This window comes from Leptidea sinapis, chromosome 36 (genome assembly GCF_905404315.1).
Source record: "Leptidea sinapis chromosome 36, ilLepSina1.1, whole genome shotgun sequence".
NCBI lineage: Eukaryota > Metazoa > Arthropoda > Insecta > Lepidoptera > Pieridae > Leptidea > Leptidea sinapis.
Genome location: NC_066300.1, coordinates 3,798,926 through 3,817,839, shown reverse-complemented (window position 1 = coordinate 3,817,839; position 18,914 = coordinate 3,798,926). Strand labels below are relative to the sequence as shown.

General features: G+C 33.7%; 2 protein-coding genes across 3 annotated transcripts; one reads left to right on the top strand and one right to left on the bottom strand.

The window, feature by feature from the left end:
• Nucleotides 1–975: 975 nt before the first annotated feature.
• LOC126975634 (protein unc-50 homolog) lies at nucleotides 976–12,652 on the top strand. The gene is made up of 6 exons (XM_050823641.1): nucleotides 976–1,358; nucleotides 1,796–1,861; nucleotides 2,937–3,057; nucleotides 4,066–4,202; nucleotides 5,908–6,009; nucleotides 7,844–12,652. The coding sequence occupies exons 1-6, from the start codon at nucleotides 1,130–1,132 to the stop codon at nucleotides 7,978–7,980; spliced, it is 792 nt and encodes a 263-aa protein (XP_050679598.1). The 5' UTR covers nucleotides 976–1,129; the 3' UTR covers nucleotides 7,981–12,652.
• On the bottom strand, nucleotides 12,646–18,799 carry LOC126975599 (calcineurin-binding protein cabin-1-like). Of its 2 annotated transcripts, none has more exons than XM_050823561.1 (2): nucleotides 18,773–18,799; nucleotides 12,646–18,689 (listed from the first exon to the last, which is right to left on the bottom strand). In XM_050823561.1, exon 2 carries the CDS (start codon nucleotides 18,677–18,679, stop codon nucleotides 12,686–12,688), a length of 5,994 nt encoding a protein of 1,997 aa, XP_050679518.1. In that variant the 5' UTR covers nucleotides 18,680–18,689; nucleotides 18,773–18,799; the 3' UTR covers nucleotides 12,646–12,685. The 2 variants fall into 2 exon arrangements, with proteins under 2 accessions (XP_050679518.1, XP_050679519.1); XM_050823562.1 differs by having other exon boundaries at nucleotides 18,778–18,797.
• Nucleotides 18,800–18,914: the final 115 nt, after the last annotated feature.

Below are 18,914 nucleotides of genomic sequence, written 5' to 3'. Positions count from 1 at the left end.
CTTAACATCTTATGTCTCAAGGTGACGAGCGCAATTGTAGTGCCACTCAGAATTTTTGGGAATTTCAAGAATCCTGAGTGGCATCGCATTGTAATTGACAGGGCGATTCTATTACCATGAGCTGAACGTCCTGCTCGTCTCGACCCTTATTTTCATAAAAAAAATATCTACTTAGAAAACCATTAAATGGATTACCCAATTTTACGGGTAGAGTCCCTGTTTATTTTCTGGTCACACTGGATGTTATAATCACGCGTTGGGGTTTTCGCCTAAAGGTCTAGATACCAGGCCATAAACTCAAAAAAAAAACACGCGTTGTACAGGTCTTGTGTTGAATTAAAGGCAGTAAGGCCCCTGGCTATAGCCTGTTCGAAAGAACGAATTAATATAAAAAAAAAAAAAAATGTGTTGAATTAATTTGTATTATGAAAAGAACAAAAAATAGTGTGATAACTACTTTTCTATCTGTGAAAATTAATGTAATTCCTTGACACTTTTATTATACCCTAGCATTGTTTTTACACGAATTCTCATTAAACGGCAGCATTTTAAAAATATTTTAATGCAACGTAAACTGTTCCGTCACAGACAATGGCAGATGTCATAATGGCAGCTTACCGGCTTATATTAGTGTAAGTGTGTGCGTGTCGCTATGTATTTAACTTTATTCATAGTCTTAGGTATTTACACGTTAACTGGCTTGTTTTGATGCATCACTAATATGTAGATGACACGGAGTCCTTATTTTTTTACTAGTCCGTGGCCTGTTGCAATTATTTTGCTGCTGAAGTAAATGAAAACCCGCAACGCACGTTTATAGCGTAGATAGAGTAAATAGCTATGCCAGCAATTTTCCTGCAGCTATTTTGTGAATCTGTTACGGTCGTCACATATGACAGCAGAAGACATTGACATATTTTCAATTTGACTTGTGTATGAGATTTGTGTTTTGGCATTTAGAAAATTTGAACTTAGTGTACACATTACGGTGGATTGTTATTTTGGACAATAAAAATATAAATTTTAATTGAAATATAGAACTATTACTTACTTGAATAATGTTCACTAATGTATAATAAACTGAGAGTGGTTTTATCCTAATTTGAAACTAAAGTTAAACGATCTAATCATGAAATATTCCACCTCACCCACTCCTACAAATTATCCACGAAGTACTTCACCATTACCAGCTCCAGCTAACTATCAGCCTACGACGGCCAGTGCTGCGGTCAAACGTTACAAATATTTGAGGAGACTGTTCAAATTCAATCAAATGGACTTTGAATTTGCTGCCTGGCAAATGGTATATTTATTTGTAGCACCCCAAAAAGTATTCAGAAATTTTAACTATAGAAAACGTGAGTATGATATCTATCTAATGATAATTTTTATCCTTAAGAGATATATGATAATTATCAATAATCAATCTTGGTCATCCAGTTCAAATAATTAAGTGATTACAATTATTGTCAAAGGATCAACATTCTCCCTTATGATCATATATTTTTCTTAACAGTAAATACCTATTCAAAGACATGATATTGACTGCTATACCTGAAAGGCATAATATAGAAAGTGTGAGACATGTAATATTAATAATAATGTTTAACATATTCTTATCTAAGCACACTCACATACAATAGTATACACATGTTGTAACTTGTGTAAAAAATTGCATAATAATAATCTAGGTGATATATGATTACCGATAAAATTGTTTTTGCCATCATATGGTACCACAAAACTAAAAAATAATATAATATTGTGTTGTGATACATTTCATTGTCAATTTCAGACACAAAATCACAATTTGCGAGGGATGATCCTGCATTTCTTGTGTTATTGAGTGTGTGGCTTTTCTGTAAGTATTGTTATATTAATTAGTTTTAACACTTTATGTGAAGTTTACCTGCACGACACAGTGACACAACTCTAAATATAAAATTAGTACTAATTAGTTATGTATTGAATATTTTTATAAATGCGACTTTTAAATTAAGAAAGGTGTTATTTTATAGCCTCTCAAGAATAGCAATTAGTAACCTGTGGCAAATAAACGAAATATTTATCTATACTAATATATAAAGCTGCAGTGTTTGTTTGTTTGTTTGGACGCGCTAATCTCTGGTACTACTGGTCAGACTTGAATGATTCTTTCAGTGTTGGGTAGTCCATTTATCCAGGAAGGATAAATGGACTATGTTTGGATGAATATAGGCTATGTTTTTTTTTTCAAAATTAGGGATCCGTAATAAAATTGCTATTTTGTAACACAAGGTGTAAAATCGAAAACCTATTTTTGTGTGCGCTGCAAAAACTATTGACAATAGAACAAAATGATGTACAGGCTATAATATAGGCAATATTTTATTACTTATAAAACTATCGCGTGAATTATACTTTATATGGCAACACAACGTTTGCCGGGTCAGCTAGTCAGTTATAATAGTAAAATTTAATAATATAATTATAACTTCTCCTACCCTTGGAAACTTATAGATATGTGGTGTCAATCAAGTTACAGGAGTTATGATGCTATAAAGCACACCTGCATGTTTTAAATATATATAGTAATTTTTTAGAGATATTATTTAACCCATTAAGAATTTATTCTAGGCAGATAATGTAATATAACTTTGAAAACAATCATGGTAAAATCTGCTGTCTCAACTGAGTTACCCACAGGTGATCTCAAACACACACTTAAAACTATGTATAAAAAAGAGTTTCTCTGTCATTGTCTAACTGTATGTTTACTTACTGTCAAAATGTCTCCTTTCAATTCTCTGAGTGCTTGTGGAAAAATATATTTTCTCCTTTTTTTAACTTTATTTTTATATAATTGATGCTTTTGATTGATTGAGCACACATTGATTTAGCAAGCAATTTGAAGTAGCTATGATAATGATAATAAATGATACTTACTTTGCTTTCAGTGTCGTCAATATGTTTTGCATTTGCAATGGGGTTGACGACAGGACAGACAGCATTGTTCGTCTTATATGTTGTGTTTGTGGACTTCATTGGAGCTGGGATTATGATGTCTACTTTGTTTTGGTATGATTTTTCACACTACCAGCTACATTATTAGATCACCTACCCGAATAATCTATGTAATAATGGGAAAGACTTGGCTTCTAACACCTTCCGTACATGCAACTAGGACATAATTGCTCGGGGTGGGTTGTTGGGAAGGAAGTGATGGCTTGTCCATGTGTTGTGCTCCTAAATGAGTGCTTGTATGAGTGACTGTTTTAGTATGTCATCCCGAAATCGTTCGTTCATTCGTATCTTCGATTATTTTAGATATTGTTTATTATCTTCAATATATACATATTGTTTCAATGTTCACATAATATAATACACTCATTTTAATTACTGTTTGTATATGGTGATGCATCACCTTGCAAATGAAAATAAATATTTTGTATAATATATAGTATTTTTCTGATTACACTGAGGAGTTCTTGCCATTTTTCAACAATTTTTCCAAAGTGGAGGTAAATGATAAAATATATAACTTGGACACTCATAAGTCAAATTTAGACCTAAATGAATAAATGATAATTAAACAAACACCTTGTACTACAAAGTTATTACTTTATTACTTACAATAAAATATGCAGACAGAAAAGTTGTATGCAAATCCAATTCAACATGTTTTTCATTTGTTTTATTGAGAGTATGATATTGATTATTTTGGTAGACTGGGTTTTTGGCTAATTACAATTAACTTACGAATTATGTGTGAGTCTATCTTAGTCTTTATTTCAAAAGCTGCTGCAAAAAGACTTGAATTATCTTTCTACATCAAATGTGTAAAAGTAATATTCTATTATATTAGTATTTTAATATTACTCGTGGGTATATTATAAAGAATGCTTTATATATATGTACTCTACTAAGTTACTTGGGTGTATTGGGGTCTTTTTACAAATTGCATCCTCGTTAGGAATTTTTCTTTCTCCCATTATACAACTTACCCGCTATTGATTTGATTGTATTTTGCTATCCATTGAATAATTATACCTACGTGAAAATGTAATATAAATGAAAAACTTGCAGGTATGTCAGCAACAAGTACCTCCGGACGGAGCAAGCCTCCCCGGACGTGGAGTGGGGCTACGCTTTCGACGTCCACATCAATGCGTTCTTCCCGCCGCTGTCCCTGTTGCACGGCTTCCAGATACTACTCTTCAATAGTAAGACACACTACTACTGTTATTACTTGTATTTCTAGGTTTTAATATACACTGGAAACATACAACTGTAATAATTATGATAATAAAGAAATTTCAAATCAAAAAATAGTAAGACACAAGATGCTTAAGCTAATTACCCCCTTTCAGACTAGTATTTTATTTTCAACCTACCTTCAATAATTATTAAGAATTAAAATATTAATTATTAAGAATCCTGAGTGGCACTGCATTGTAATGGGTAGGGTGTATCATTTACCATCAGCACAGCAGAACTTCCTGCTCGTCTCGTCCTTTAGCTATTATTAGGAGTAATTTATTGCTTAGTACTTACTTTTTGAATATTTTACTAAGCAAGTGTTACCTACCCCCCCAAAGGTACACTTAAAATATCAACTATCTGTTATTATTATAAGTTCTATAAATTTCTGTTCTTAAAAGATAATCATTGACCACATCGTTTCTATAAGGCAATGTCACCGTTGAAATGTACTAAATTTAAGATTTTTATTTTTACATAAATAAAGAACTTTAAAATGAAGATAGTAAGACCTCACGCCCGGAACGTTCATCAGATTGATCTAGGGTTCCAAGAGAGTGTAGGCGGTGGTGATTACTTACGATGCCCTCTTCTGTTTTAAAAAAAATCGACACAACACTTTTTTAGTTGCTGTCGAATCATAGTATCTTCTTTAATTAATGTGTTAGTTTTACACATTTACCGCATTTTCAGTCCCCCTGAAAATGTGAGCTTTCTAAGGTCACTAAACGTAAAACGCAAAAACCTAATCTAAATAAAGATACAATTACTCCTTTTATCAATTAATCCTTTAAAAATCATATTTTTGACTCGCTAAACACTGTCAATAATTTAACTAACAATATGTCAACACCAGAAACAAATGAAAACTTGGTACGCTTACTACAACATTACTTGACTTAGTTGAAAAATGTTTATGAGGTTTATGGTTACTAATCACATCTTTGGAATGGAGTGACCATCCCAGGAATTAAATTTAATTGTAAAGCAATAAATGCGATTAAAAGAAAAGTTTCTGCCGAGTTTCTGACCTAATCTTCTCGTGTTTTTTATTATACTTTAAATATTCGAATTTTAATTTCGTAACTTGAGCGATACGTAAAAGAAGACCTGAAATGTAGATATTACTTCAGGTTCTAAGTGAGAATGTAGTTAGTTAACTCTACTTTTCAGCCAAAGTACCTAGTAAGTCTAGTCTACTAGTCTTTTGGGAGGACATGAAATCAATAAACCTCTTCTCGTGACAATGATTTCTCGCTAGTTCATAGAGAAATAGGCTATTGTTCCACTAAAAGACTATTTGAGTTGTGGTGATTGATGGAGGACTAACGGAAAGTCTGTTGAGGTCGACTTCTTCCGAATGATGAATATCCTTTTTATTTATTTGTTTGTCATATTTTTCATTAAAAGACTATTTTTGATGGGAAAAAGTGACGAGACGAGCAAGAAGTTCACCTGATGCTTAATGATACGCTCTACCCATTACAATGCAGAGCCGCTCATGAAAAACCAAAAATTCTGAGCAGAATCGCAACTGATCCTGTTTCTTTGAGCCTTCAGAGAAGTTGGTATAAATTAAGGGCACGTTTTACAAAACAGGTTACTTACCTTCAACTTCAAAAATTTTAAGCTTTTGAACTGAGTTTCATGTCATATGGATTGTTTCAGATGTGTTGGTGCACGGAGGGTTCCTGTCATGTCTGGTGTCCAACACTTTCTGGTTGGCCTCCTTCATTTACTACCTCTACATCAGCTTCCTGGGATATAGCAGTAAGCCTAAATGTTTTAAGCTTTCACAGAAACAGTAATGTGTAAACATTAGTGTGTTTCGGTCGGAAAGGCGCCGTAGCTAGTAAAATTACTGGGCAAATGAGACTTAACATCTTATGTCTTAGGGTGACGAGCGCAATTGTAGTGCCGCTTAGAATTTGTGGGGTTCTCAAAAATCCTGCGCGGCAATACGTTGTAATGGGCAGGCCCTATTAATTACCATCAGCTTCACGTTCCGCTTATATACTCTTTATTGTCATAAAAAAAATATTACTAAGAAAAGTTAATATACTGTGTAAGTTATATCATATCGTATTTTACTTTGGACTATCTTCCGATAAATTGGCACTGCTGCAAGGGCAATGATCGCATAGTCCATGAACTCATAAAACCAGGATATATCCTGTGAATGATATTATTTCTAAACATAATTACTTTACTTTAGGAGCGTTGAGGCGTCGATTCAACACGCACTGTAATTCGATGCAGAGAAATGCTATTATTTTCTTCCATATCTGGAAATCTATTATATTCGTGCATTATAGAGCAGGTACCACACCGTACAGTAGATCCAACCTGATTGTCATAATTTTTTTTTTAAGATTTCATCATTTAAGATTTTTTTATATAAAAAAATCTGATAGGCGACACGTCATTACCTAATTTACGTGGGGGATTAGATAAACTTGAACAAGGTCAAAGCATGAAAAGTCAAATTGAAAAAAAAAATAATAGAAAATGCTATCTATTACAATATAAGGATTTTTTAGAAAATTTTGAAATATTATTTTGATTAAAATGTTAGAAAGCATTAGGTACTTACTATATACATAATTTCTTATCATTTGAAATTTGATTGGCAATTCGTTTCTTCATCTTTTTAGCACAACACAAGCCAACTTTGTGGCGTAAGAGTGCTAAATACTTACGCTCTTATTCATAATAACTTATCAGGGGTTTGAAACACCGTTTATAGACGCTTGTTAAAAAATGGTATTTATAATAGCATATTAGAGCTAAAACGCTCATTATCTCTTCGATAAAGGTGACGTGACTTATAATAGCTAGGACCCTTCTATAAACCAATTTTACGCACTAGATAGCAAAAAACATGGCCCGACATGTTTCGTATTTGACGTTAAGTAATGTGATAAATAGCTTCCCGCTTAAATTTGTTGTTGGTTACCTAACCGTCATGGATTGATAACCTACAGATATCAAAACTTTGATTTTTGAAGTTTGATCTTATTTTGACATCGACTTGTGCCAACTGACATTGAAAAGATGTCTGTTTCGATTGACAGTTTCTCGATAAATTAATAATTAAAATCATGTTTTTTTGTACAAAATGGCAACATTGCGCACTATGGAGACGTATTAGTTATGGGATATTTATTTAACGAATATGAATAAGTAGTTTTATCGAACGTTCGATAGGCTTAAAACATGTTGAAATTAATATAGGTTTATACTTTTGAAAAGGGTTTTAATATGAATAAGGCAGTTAGATAATAAAATAGGATATTCATAATTGTCAATTTTTTTACTTAAATAAAAAACCTTACATAATTTATACGTACGGTAGAGCCTCTTGCTGTTAGGCAACATAGCCCAGGTTTATTACTGTAGTGTGCATGACAAGCTACGTCTTACAATCAAATGAATGTATGTGTATTTTTTAGTGTGCGGCGGTGCATATTTAATTTTGTATTTAATATTTGTAAAATTAATTTACATACTGTAAACATTGATTTAGTAGAGTAAAACAGGCAAGGAGCTTCTTGTCACTTTAAATCTACGGGAAATGAGTGTAACCAGCATAATTGAATTCCAGATCTTCCAATGATAAAGAATGCCAGGATATTCCTCCTGCCGCTGCCGGTACTGCTGGTGCTGTACCTGACCACACTCCTGGCCGGCTGGAACCTGAGCCACATGCTCATGGACTTCTACCACTACAGAGTTCTCTAGTTATGTAGAAGTCAGGTCGTTGGAGCATGACTTGTTGACATTCAACAAACCATGATGATGGCTTTCTGCTTTCAACTGTTGTTCAGTAAACTGTTGTTTGATTTCATTCCTACAGCTATGATCAATGACGTTCTAAACACATACATGGACATTCGCGGTCTGATAGCAGAACGGCAAAAGTGTGCTTAAAGACAACGTAAGCACACTTTTTACCTTAGTCGTGTGTCAACTGTCACTGTCCGAATCAAACCTGAACTTAATAAATGCTTTACATTGCTGCTTATTGACCAAGAATATTTTAAACAACTGAAGTCCCTTGTCCTGAGAACGCGAGAGTTGAACAAAGACATATCAAGATTTATGAAATTTAAGTCACTCGAACGGTTGGCTCAGTGGAAGAGATCGCGGGTTCGGGTCACGCATCCTTCATACATTTTGTTTCCAAATTTAATTTGTGTAAGTAATCCCAGAAGTGAGGGTTATCACTTTAAAAAAATAACAAATTGTTTACAATTGGAGTAAATGCGGCAATGTATATAGACATAGCAATATGTTACATATTTCGGCTTATATGTGTAAAACGCCATTGGCTATGATGGTAATATTATGTGTTAGCTTTGTTGTAACACATCAATTTATAATACTATATATATATTATAAAATATGGAAAAAAACATATCGACGAATTGAGAACCTCCTCCTTTTTTGAAGTCGGTTAAAAATATCTAATATAATAATATAAGGAGGAAAGTAATTTTTTTTTTGTATGGATGCATTGAGGTAATGTAAAGTATGTACGAGAAAAGCCATTCCGGACAAATAATGGGACGTAACTTGACATTAGGCCAAACACCTTGTAAGGGACTACGCGCACTTATTCAGCTCCATTCGCGTTTCGCTGAACGATTTTGGTCACACTTATACAGCTCTGCTTCTATCAGCCGCGTACGGCGTCGTAGGAATGAGAATAATAACTTTAAATCACGTCTGCACTCTTTAATCTTTGCGTGCATAATGATTACGTCAAATAAATGTAGGAACAATACAGGTGCAACTTGTCGACAAGGAGTCGCGAACCATCCTTGTAAAGAGCTGTTCCGCCGCATTCCGCATTCTGGTTTGCCGCGAAAGCAGAATGTACGCGGAAAGCTGAATCGACGCGTACACGTCTCCATACAAAATTGTTTTTTTCTATGGACAAAAGCTGAAAAGAGCTGAATAAGTGCGCGTAGTCCCTTATTCATATTCATTCCAAGTATATACCTATATGTCGCAAGGATATGATAGCAAACAGAGATTTGGTCAAATTCCTACGTGATTTGATCATATCATAATATTAAAATAACAATTTAATTATTTCCCTAAACAAGATCTAGTGATTTGAACAAACACCAGAATTGGTTTCGGGAAATGACAAATTCGCACGAATCACTAACGTTCGTTTACCAAGTTATATAGTAATGGCTTTGAAAGTGTCAAAAAAAAGCCTCATACCGAGTTTGTATACAAGAAAGTTTAATAAAACTATTGATAATGTTAAAAGAGGCGGCATGATAAAGAAAAACCTTTATGGAAACGAGAAATTGTAGATTACGCCATTACCTATTAAAAAATTTAATTCAGCTGCAGTACTGAAACTAAAGAGTAGTTCTCTTATACAAGTAGTATTATTAGGAAAACAAGTAGGTGTGATGATATTGAGATAAGCGCTTACAACTTTTGATTTTGAAAAGAAAATTACTTTTGACTTAGTAGTAAAAATAGTGCCTTCAAAAGAATTTTATGCTATGCTTCGTAACACCCAAATGGAATTGTTGCATAGTATATAAGTTGTCCTTTTTTATAAAATACCATAACCAGTTAAATCGCCAAATAGATATAATTTTAAGCGTGTTTTAAAAATAATATTTCGAGCTTAGTGGTGTTACGGTTATTATAACATTTTCTCGATACCCGCGTAGGTAAATTATAAACTCAGCACCCAAATACGTGTTATTGCTGCATTAGCTTAGCATGAACTGAGTTACTAGATTACAGTTGTCCATAACTATTGTTACAATCAAGTTTTTTTATTATTTTCATTTGGAAAAATTAGCGATACAATTACTTAATTCCAAAATAAATATTGTTAAAACACAGTTTCCGCATATTAAATCTAGTACCAATTAGGTACACTTGTTTTTGTACCCATTGTTATTACGTGTTTTAAATTCAATTTATTTATTCTGGCGACGCTCAAATTTATCTTAGAGAGATTGAAGCGTCGATATAACAATGTGATGTCTTCTCCAGTACGTATTACCATTACCTACAATGCATGTAATATTGTTTACTCATTTACTTATAAAGCGCTTGAGCGATTTTAATAATTTTTGTGGAATGGTAAATTATCACTAACTAGGACGAGCTGTATATTATTATTAAAAAGTATTGAAACATCAAAGCAGACGTTGGCCTGAATCACTTCTTTCTTAAGCAGCAAGGAGTTATATTATTGTTTTACTATTAAATCCAGCCAGAACAAAATCGTTGGAAGCAACTTGTGCTTATTATATATTATAAATTAAAGATATTGGTAATTTTTTTACTCTTGGAGAATGAACATATCAGCGTGGCGCTACAATGGCAAAATTTAATAAGCGCATGAATATAACTACTGAACCGTAATCATAAAAAAATATTCAAATATAAATAATTAATACTTTACCTAAATATATAAATTTTCCATAAGATCATTTCTGAGCAACCTGTAAGATATCTAGTCGCCGCGCTCACTACGCTACGCTCGTTCATGCCGTCTCATGTGACCACGTAAGGGTGATTAAAATTTGTTTCCAATCAAAATTTCAATTAATTATTTTAAATTTTAGAATATTTTTTATGATTAAAGTTAGATAGTTCTACCCGTGTGTTTATTTCACGGAACAGAAAAAATCTTGTAGAAGTGGCATGTGGGCGTTACCCTGTCGCCACTATTGTGTACAAATGTACCTACTCGAGGCTCAAGTGAGACCAGTCATTTGTTGTCAAGTGAAACAAAATTATTTTAAAAAAAAATACAAATACCTATGCCTTATTGTACCGTTTTTGACCATACTATTGAAATCATACCCGCACTAAAAATATGTACAACGAAGGGATTTCCTATCATCGGAAGTCCTAATTTTCCGATATAAATACAATTAATAATTTTACGTGTTGTGCAAAACATACGATTAAAAATGAACCATAATATTACGACTTATGTTAGAATAATTAATGTAAACAATAAAAATATCTTGCTACTCAAAAAGTGCATGCGTACATGCATATATCGATATAATTTTATCTTTTTACAAGACAAATAAATTATATTTTTTTGCGATAAGGGTTGTAAGTAAGCAAAATGTTATAATATGGTTGTGGTAATTGTGTACAAGAGAGACTACGATGAATTCAAATTAATAGTTTTGTCTCTTGGGTACAGCTAAATATTATGTAACAAAAATGTGTAACATTCCAGTTAAACTAAATAAACGTTAATTTTTAAATATAGACAAACATTATTTAAATTAACTTTTAATATTTGGCATATTTTAGAGGTTCCATAAGGTTGAGTCGAGATAGGGTAGAAGAAAAACCTCACCACATCATGGAATAGAGGAAATAAGTCGTAGAATTGTAAAAAATAGATCGAAGACTATTAATTGTGGGAATGTTTGCCATCATTGTACCACATGTATATCATAATATAAAATATCGTATATCATAAGACTAACAAGATTATTAATACTTCATCAGTACTTTAGCTTCTCTTTTTTTGAATCATTCGTTACTGCTTTCTTTCACGCGCATTACGTATGGAAGCAGTACAGTTTATAAAATCTCATGTCTTACTGGCCCCTGGGTTTATACAGAATTACGATGAATACTTAAAAAATAAACTATGTATTGTGCGTGATAGGTAAATATAATATTGGTATTGTAACTTTCCCAGACTATTCGTGTTCGCTGTCTTGATTTTATTTAAATTGAAATATTTGCCTTTTTGTTATTTTAGCTTACGACGTACTTTATCGGCAATAGACTTTATCAATCCTGAATAAATCATTTCTATTTTTCACTAACTTATCGATGTTTATTCAATTCGTACAAGACTCGGTATTTAGACAGAAGTCAAGTCTATGGTTACAAAGTTTCCTCTTTCTTCAAGTTCTGTGGTTGTCATAATCACTTTAAGAATATGAGATTAGCGTAATTTTATTGTGTTTGAAATTGATGTGAATAAATTTCTAATTATGTCTTTTCGTGATTGTGAATTTAGGCCTATCATAAAGCCGGAATTAAGTTAATAAAAAAAATGTGTAAGTTTGGCGACATCGGTTTCCATAGTAAAATGACATGATGCCACCTCTACTAATTTTTTTCTGTTCTGTGGTTTATTTATTGTCGCCATTATAGCGCCACGCTGTATATAAATAATATTAAATATGTTTTATATCTTTTCAATTGCTGCAATAGTCAATTTAATAGAATTATATTTGACTACATGAATGCCAACTTAATTTACTTTTGTCATTAAGATTTATTATTAGTCTCTGAGGCTAAAGTTTAAATATTTGTAAATATAAAATTTTATGTAAAAAATATATTATAAAAATAAGTTTCAATAAATAAAAAATGGTATCTATCACAAAAAGCTTTTAATTCATAAATATTCTAACATCTAATCATCATCATCTAGAACAATTATTTCATCTGATGTTATAGGTCTGGGACACTTCTCAGTATCAAAAGCAAGCGACTTCTTTACTTCAGTCTTCTTCACTTGCCCAGCAGACTTGGGTACTGATGACTTAGTTATTGTGAGGGAGGAAGGCAGCCGACTGATTGATGCATTAATATCAACTGTGCTTTTGGACACAGATGGCATGTGTTTCTGTCTCTCAGCCAGTTTTTCTTGTAGAGTCTTCCCGGGACTCACTTGTTGATGCGGAAGCGGAGGTTTAGTGTGAATGGCTGCGCTCACTGTAGTCGCGGTAGACATGTGTGCTTGAGGCACCGACTTGATATTGGTCTGGGCGTACGAAGGTAAGTTCATGGACATTGAAGCCGGCAATGTTGTCAGAATTGTTCCCATGCTGGGCGCTAAAGCTGAAGAAGATTTTTGCAAACTGGTTATTACGGGTGTCGGCGCAGCCTTTTTTGGTAAAAGACCAGAAAATGATTTGTGTTTTTTCAGAGTTGTGTTCCGAGTGGAGCCAGGTTTGGGTCCTCGTTTTGATTTTTTTGCCGGCAAATTGTATGAGGAAATATTCGGCCCTAGAAACTGTCTATAAAATTCTGCTTGGAATGTATTTTGAAGCGACGTTTGAAGGGAACTTTGTAAAGAAGGATATCCGGCGTAAGCACTCATATTTGTCAAATAGGACAGTGCTGCAGCAGTTTGCTGGGACATTACAGATTCGTTCAACAATGGCACATAGCTCTGAAAAGCAGCAGCGATATCGTGAGAAGACATCTTTGGCAACGTGGACAAGGATGGTTGCTGTTTAGCCTCCGTTTTGTTGCTTTGCGCTGACGTTACCGGCGGCGGGGCTGACGCTACCGTACTCTTTACACTCTCAGCTTTAGCGCTTTCTTTTTCTCGCTTCTTTTGCAACTGCTGGATTTTATCAAAACTGGCTTGGGTCGCTTGCTGCTTCAATTTCTGCAAGCGCGATTGACAATATTTCATACTCAAATCGACCAAATTCATATTCTCGTTTATTGGCTTATTTGTCATCAATTTATAAGCATCTACAAGTAAATTCGTGAATTGCTTATGGTTGGGTTGTTTTTGTACTCTCTGGTAAGCACGATAAATATCTATCATGAGGCTCTTTAGAGCATCTCGTTCAACAACATTACTTTTCAAGTCAGATTGTTGACTGAATTTGAGTAGTTGCCCCTTGAGAGACTGCACACTCAATGAGAAGGCTTGCTGTGCTAGATCCTCCCTATCTGAATCTCTAAGGTACTTCTTATCAGAATCTGGTATTCTCTGCAAATGTAGACTCAAATCTAATAATGTTTTGTGGTCGTCTATTTCTTTTAATATCTCCATTGTAAGTAAAACTGACCGATTCATATGAAATGCAAAGCTACCAGCTCTGTCAACTTCGCTGATAGGAATTTTCCAAATGTTATTAAAGAAATTACTTTGTTTTCTTTCACTGAAGAGACCACCTAGTTTTTGGCCAGATCTAGATGTAAAAGAGGAAAGCATTAAGTCCCGACATCTTTCTATATCTTTTCCCTTGCTATAGTAAAAGTGATAATGCGCAAGCCTATAGATAGCCTTATAATGGGGCGGAAAGCGACACGCGCAGTCTTCTAATGCATCGAGACAATCTGACACTATTTCCATGATTTGATTATCACTTAAATTCTTAGCTACAGATTTAGTTGAATTGTCACTACTGTCACTGCTGCTTTCGGACGATGACTCACTCGAACTAGAGTCCGATGATGATTCAGAGCTAGAGCTTTCCCCCTTTCTACTATCTTCAGTTTCACAGTGTTTCCCTGATACTTGCTTCTCTGTTTCACTTTCCTCTTTATTGAGTGTCTTGTCTTCAGTTGTATCAGATTTGACAGTCGCGTCACTGGTCTCTTTTAATTCATTAACATTAGAAGAAGTTTGTGGTGCTGGGTCTTTATTGCGCTCAGTGTCATAGGAGGCCGAACGCCTAACTTTAGCTGCAGCTGATTCCAATTTAAGCCTTTTAACTTCGACATTATCTTCTTCACCAGCGTCACTAATAGATCGCTTAAGAATGTTAGCAGCTTGAAAAGATGTTTCTTCACTCTTGCATTCATTGTCTGTCTCACCTTCCTTTCTCGATTTTTTACTAAAAGGACTTTTTTGCCATTCTTCTATACATGCTAAAAACACTTTCCCAACTGAAGCAGGAATGGGTTTGTTTTCATGCTGCTCTATATATTTAAGAATTGATGCATGTATTCTGTAATGCAACTCCAATACCTCAATACACAAATGGGTTGGTGAACTGTAATTTATTTTCAGGGGATATGTAGCATCTGTTTCTTGTAAACTTTTGACACCTTTTACATAATAGTTTAAGTAAACAGAGGGGGATTTATTGCGTTTTTCTGCGGATTTTCCTAGCATATAATATAATAGCCATGGATCTTCATTATCTCTGCTGTCTGTACTGCTATTGAGATCTTCTAGAACAGATGTGAAACATTTTTGTGTCATTTCTAATAAGTTTTCTTTTTGTTGTTCAAGCTCTTCAAAGTCTTCCATGCTTAATGACTCACTGGCTTGCTTTAAAAGTCTTGAGCAAAAAGAATGAACAGTATATGCAAAATTACCGAATTCTATCCAAATGCTACAACGACTGGGATCTAACTCTAATGATCTCTTGAAACATCTAATAGTAGATTTCGCGGGGTTTAAGAATTCTCTTTCACTATGTATATTCTTACAAGAATTCAAGACTCTTTCCAAATTAATTGCCTTTGCTAGCGATATCTGCGCCCAAGATTCCAAGCGGTCATTGTTTATAATAACATCTAGCATATTGTACTTAACCGCCATTTTCCCATCTTCTTTCTTAAAATAGTAGTCACCAAGCAAAAAATATATATCCTTCATTTTATATGGTAATAGAGGGGGGAATAGTGGAAGTTTATTTTCAACACCTTTAATATATTTTTCTAAATCTGAAATGTACTTCTGGGGGTCACATTCATTAGGCAGTAATGTAATTATGCGAAGAAATAGTGCCTCAGTGTCACTTGAAATGCCTGAGAGTTTACCTTCTAAAGCTGGTAATATTGGTGGTCTAAAGATTTCATATAACTGTTGAGCTCTTTCCCAATCTAATGTTCGAGGGGGCACATTATGATCTAATAAATATTTAACTTTACTTTTCTTCTCTGGATGACCATAAAGACAAAACACACATTGTTCCATGTATTGACTAATTTGTTCCAGACTTTTAGACAGAGCAGGAGAGCGAATTCTTGGAACTATTGTGTCTAAAATAAAATATAATAGTTTAGAATCAGAATGTGCACACCATCCTCTTTTTCCTAAATGTTCGTGAGCAATGAAAAGCACCATTATTGGATTAGGGATTTCGTCTTCAGGTACTTTGTCTTTATCTGTTATGTATCTCCCACGACCTTGATCTTCTTCTCTTTGTAAAATATAATGCATAACAATCCATGGTGCAATCGTGTCAACTGGCATGTCTGTAGAATTTGTCTCAACTTGATGGCCAATAATTCTGATAAGATCTTCGAGACCCTGACTAAGATCTTTTTCGTTAAGTACATCTATGCATGAGAAACCTTGTGTTGATAGTATATGTTCCATAGATTTTAATATTTTAACAACTATGAGTGACCATTTCTCATATTCTGCTGAACCAGAGGTGAATCTAAAATAATGCTTGAGGGCCTCATGTAAGCAGATAAAAGACCACTTAAAACATTCATCGGCTTTCCCCAATGCCCAATATGAATCTAATATGAGGGACAACTGTACAGCAAAATCCAAACACATTTCCTCTTCTTGCTGCTTTGCCGAGTTTTTACAATGTTCAAATGAGTCAATTACTACTGTTAAAACATCCTCATAGCATTCCTTATTAAACAGATCTTGCACAGTTGATAGCATTTTGTTTCTCTCTAAAAATTTTATATATTCTAATACTTCATTTAAGTTCACAAGAGGTTTAAATGTAAAATTAACTAATTCTAAACAGAATATGTTGGCCTGATCACCCATAGCCTCAAATTCATAATACAATTTATACAGATAATCCAAAGCGCTATCATAAGATTTGTTTAAAAGAAAGATGTGCATTTTTTGCCATAACTGACGTAGTACTGTTTCCAACAAATCCATACCCTCCAGTATTTGTGGTTTTAGTCTAAGAATTACTTCTATTGTATCTATAGCACACAAATGCTGTGTTATGTTCTGGGTATTTTTACTGTCTAGTTCCTCATTAACTGTAAATTCTACAACAAGTAAGTTAACTAATGTATAGTGTATGAGATTCTCAAAGTTGTCATTAGTGCATGCCGGATTATCAATGTGATTGGAATAACAGTCATTAGCTGCAATAAATGTTTTAATCAAACCTGTGGGCCACTTCTGCTTCCACTTTAGGGACAGTATCATTAAATAGTCTTTTAACATATCAATGATATCCTTTTTATTTTCAATATATTTTTTTATAAATGACTTGACATCATTCTGTTCTAAATCAGAATTAAAATAAACTTCATTTTCATTAACCTTAGTATTTTCTTTCTCATCAAAGAATTTTTCTAATTTTGGTGAAGTCTCCCTAGTTTGGTTTTCTTTTCTTTTTATCATTTCTGGTATTAATGGAATTGGGACCATTCTTCTAAGTGTATCATAAATATTATCATCTTGTTTGTTTGCTACTTTTTTTCTTCCAGATCTCCGATTTTTGCACCATTCCCATTGCTGCAGAAAGCTTAGGTCACTGCCCCTTCTTCGCACACCAGACTTCTTTTGAGTCTTAGGATCAGCAGAAATTTCACTTATCAATTCGTTTTTATTTTCTACATCACTTTCAACTTTTTCTGTATCAGTAACTGTTTTCTCTCTGTCTGATAAATCATTATTTTCATTTTCTGAACTTTTTTTTTCTTCTTCTTCTACCAATTTATCTACATCCATTGCAACTTCCTCCTCTATACCTTCTGGAGCATTTTTATTTATTTGTTCCTCTTCACACACTTCCATTTTATTTGTTGAACTGACACAGTCATCTATTTCCATTATTAATTGTATAAAGCATGCATGGCTATAACAGTGTTCGGTCATATACTTATGCATGTGTACCAATGCAGCACCAAGAGCTTCCCACGATAATCTTGTTATTGGCTTGTTTAATATTAAATTTGGCACAATATGTTTAAATTTCTCATCTCTCTGTTGCTGTGTATATATTTCTTGTATTTCTTCAGCTTCCTTTACCAAGTTGTCTGCCATTTTGTTATTCAATGGATCTTCAAGATCTTCATTACATTTATATATTGGATTTAAGTATTCCATATAGTCTTTCATGTGGGGATACAATTTATAAATATATTTTCTATATGCTAGACCTCTTAAATATCCAGGATCAAGCTGGAGTGTTTCATGAATAACAGCTATGCATTGTTCTTTAAAATCTAAAGCTAAAGTTAGTAGGACTAATTTATCAAGGCATGGCCAATGGCGAGGATTCCTATCAACACCTTTTTGAAAGGCTTGCAGGGCAAGTTCATATTTCTTGGCTCTCATACACAAAAGACCAAGACGGTGCCAAAGTGTTATATCAGTGTCATCAAGATTTGATGCAGTTAGGTAGGCATCTATTGCTGCTTCTAACTCGCCACCTGCACTTAACATCGAAGCTAGGTTTTTGTAACATAAATATTTTAAATTGAATAAGGGACCAGTCACCTTTTCACCTCTTTCAGGCTTTTTGACTTCGTACAATAATTCTGTATCTAACAAATCTTTAAGAAGCTGTGTTGCGTCAGGTAAGTTTCCTTTACGCTGTAATTCTAATGCTTTCGCATATTGCTGTAAGGCAATCTGCTCCAAAGCTTCTCGTGAAACTTCCTCTTCAGAATCACTGTCGTCGTCCGACTCGTCGTTTAACGCAGATAATTTTATCATTTTGCTGAAACTTTTCGGTGACAATAATAATTAAAAATTGAACACTTACAAAAAATAATTATTAATTACAACAATAATATTTTTAGTATTTACCTTACCTACTATGTTTGTACCAAAGAGAATTTAAACACTACGTGCTTGCAATGGTACTCTCTAGTAGAGCCAAGAGGATATAAATACTACCGTAATGTTCTGTTGACTAGACCACTAGCTTTATTGTCTGTTGTCGTACTAA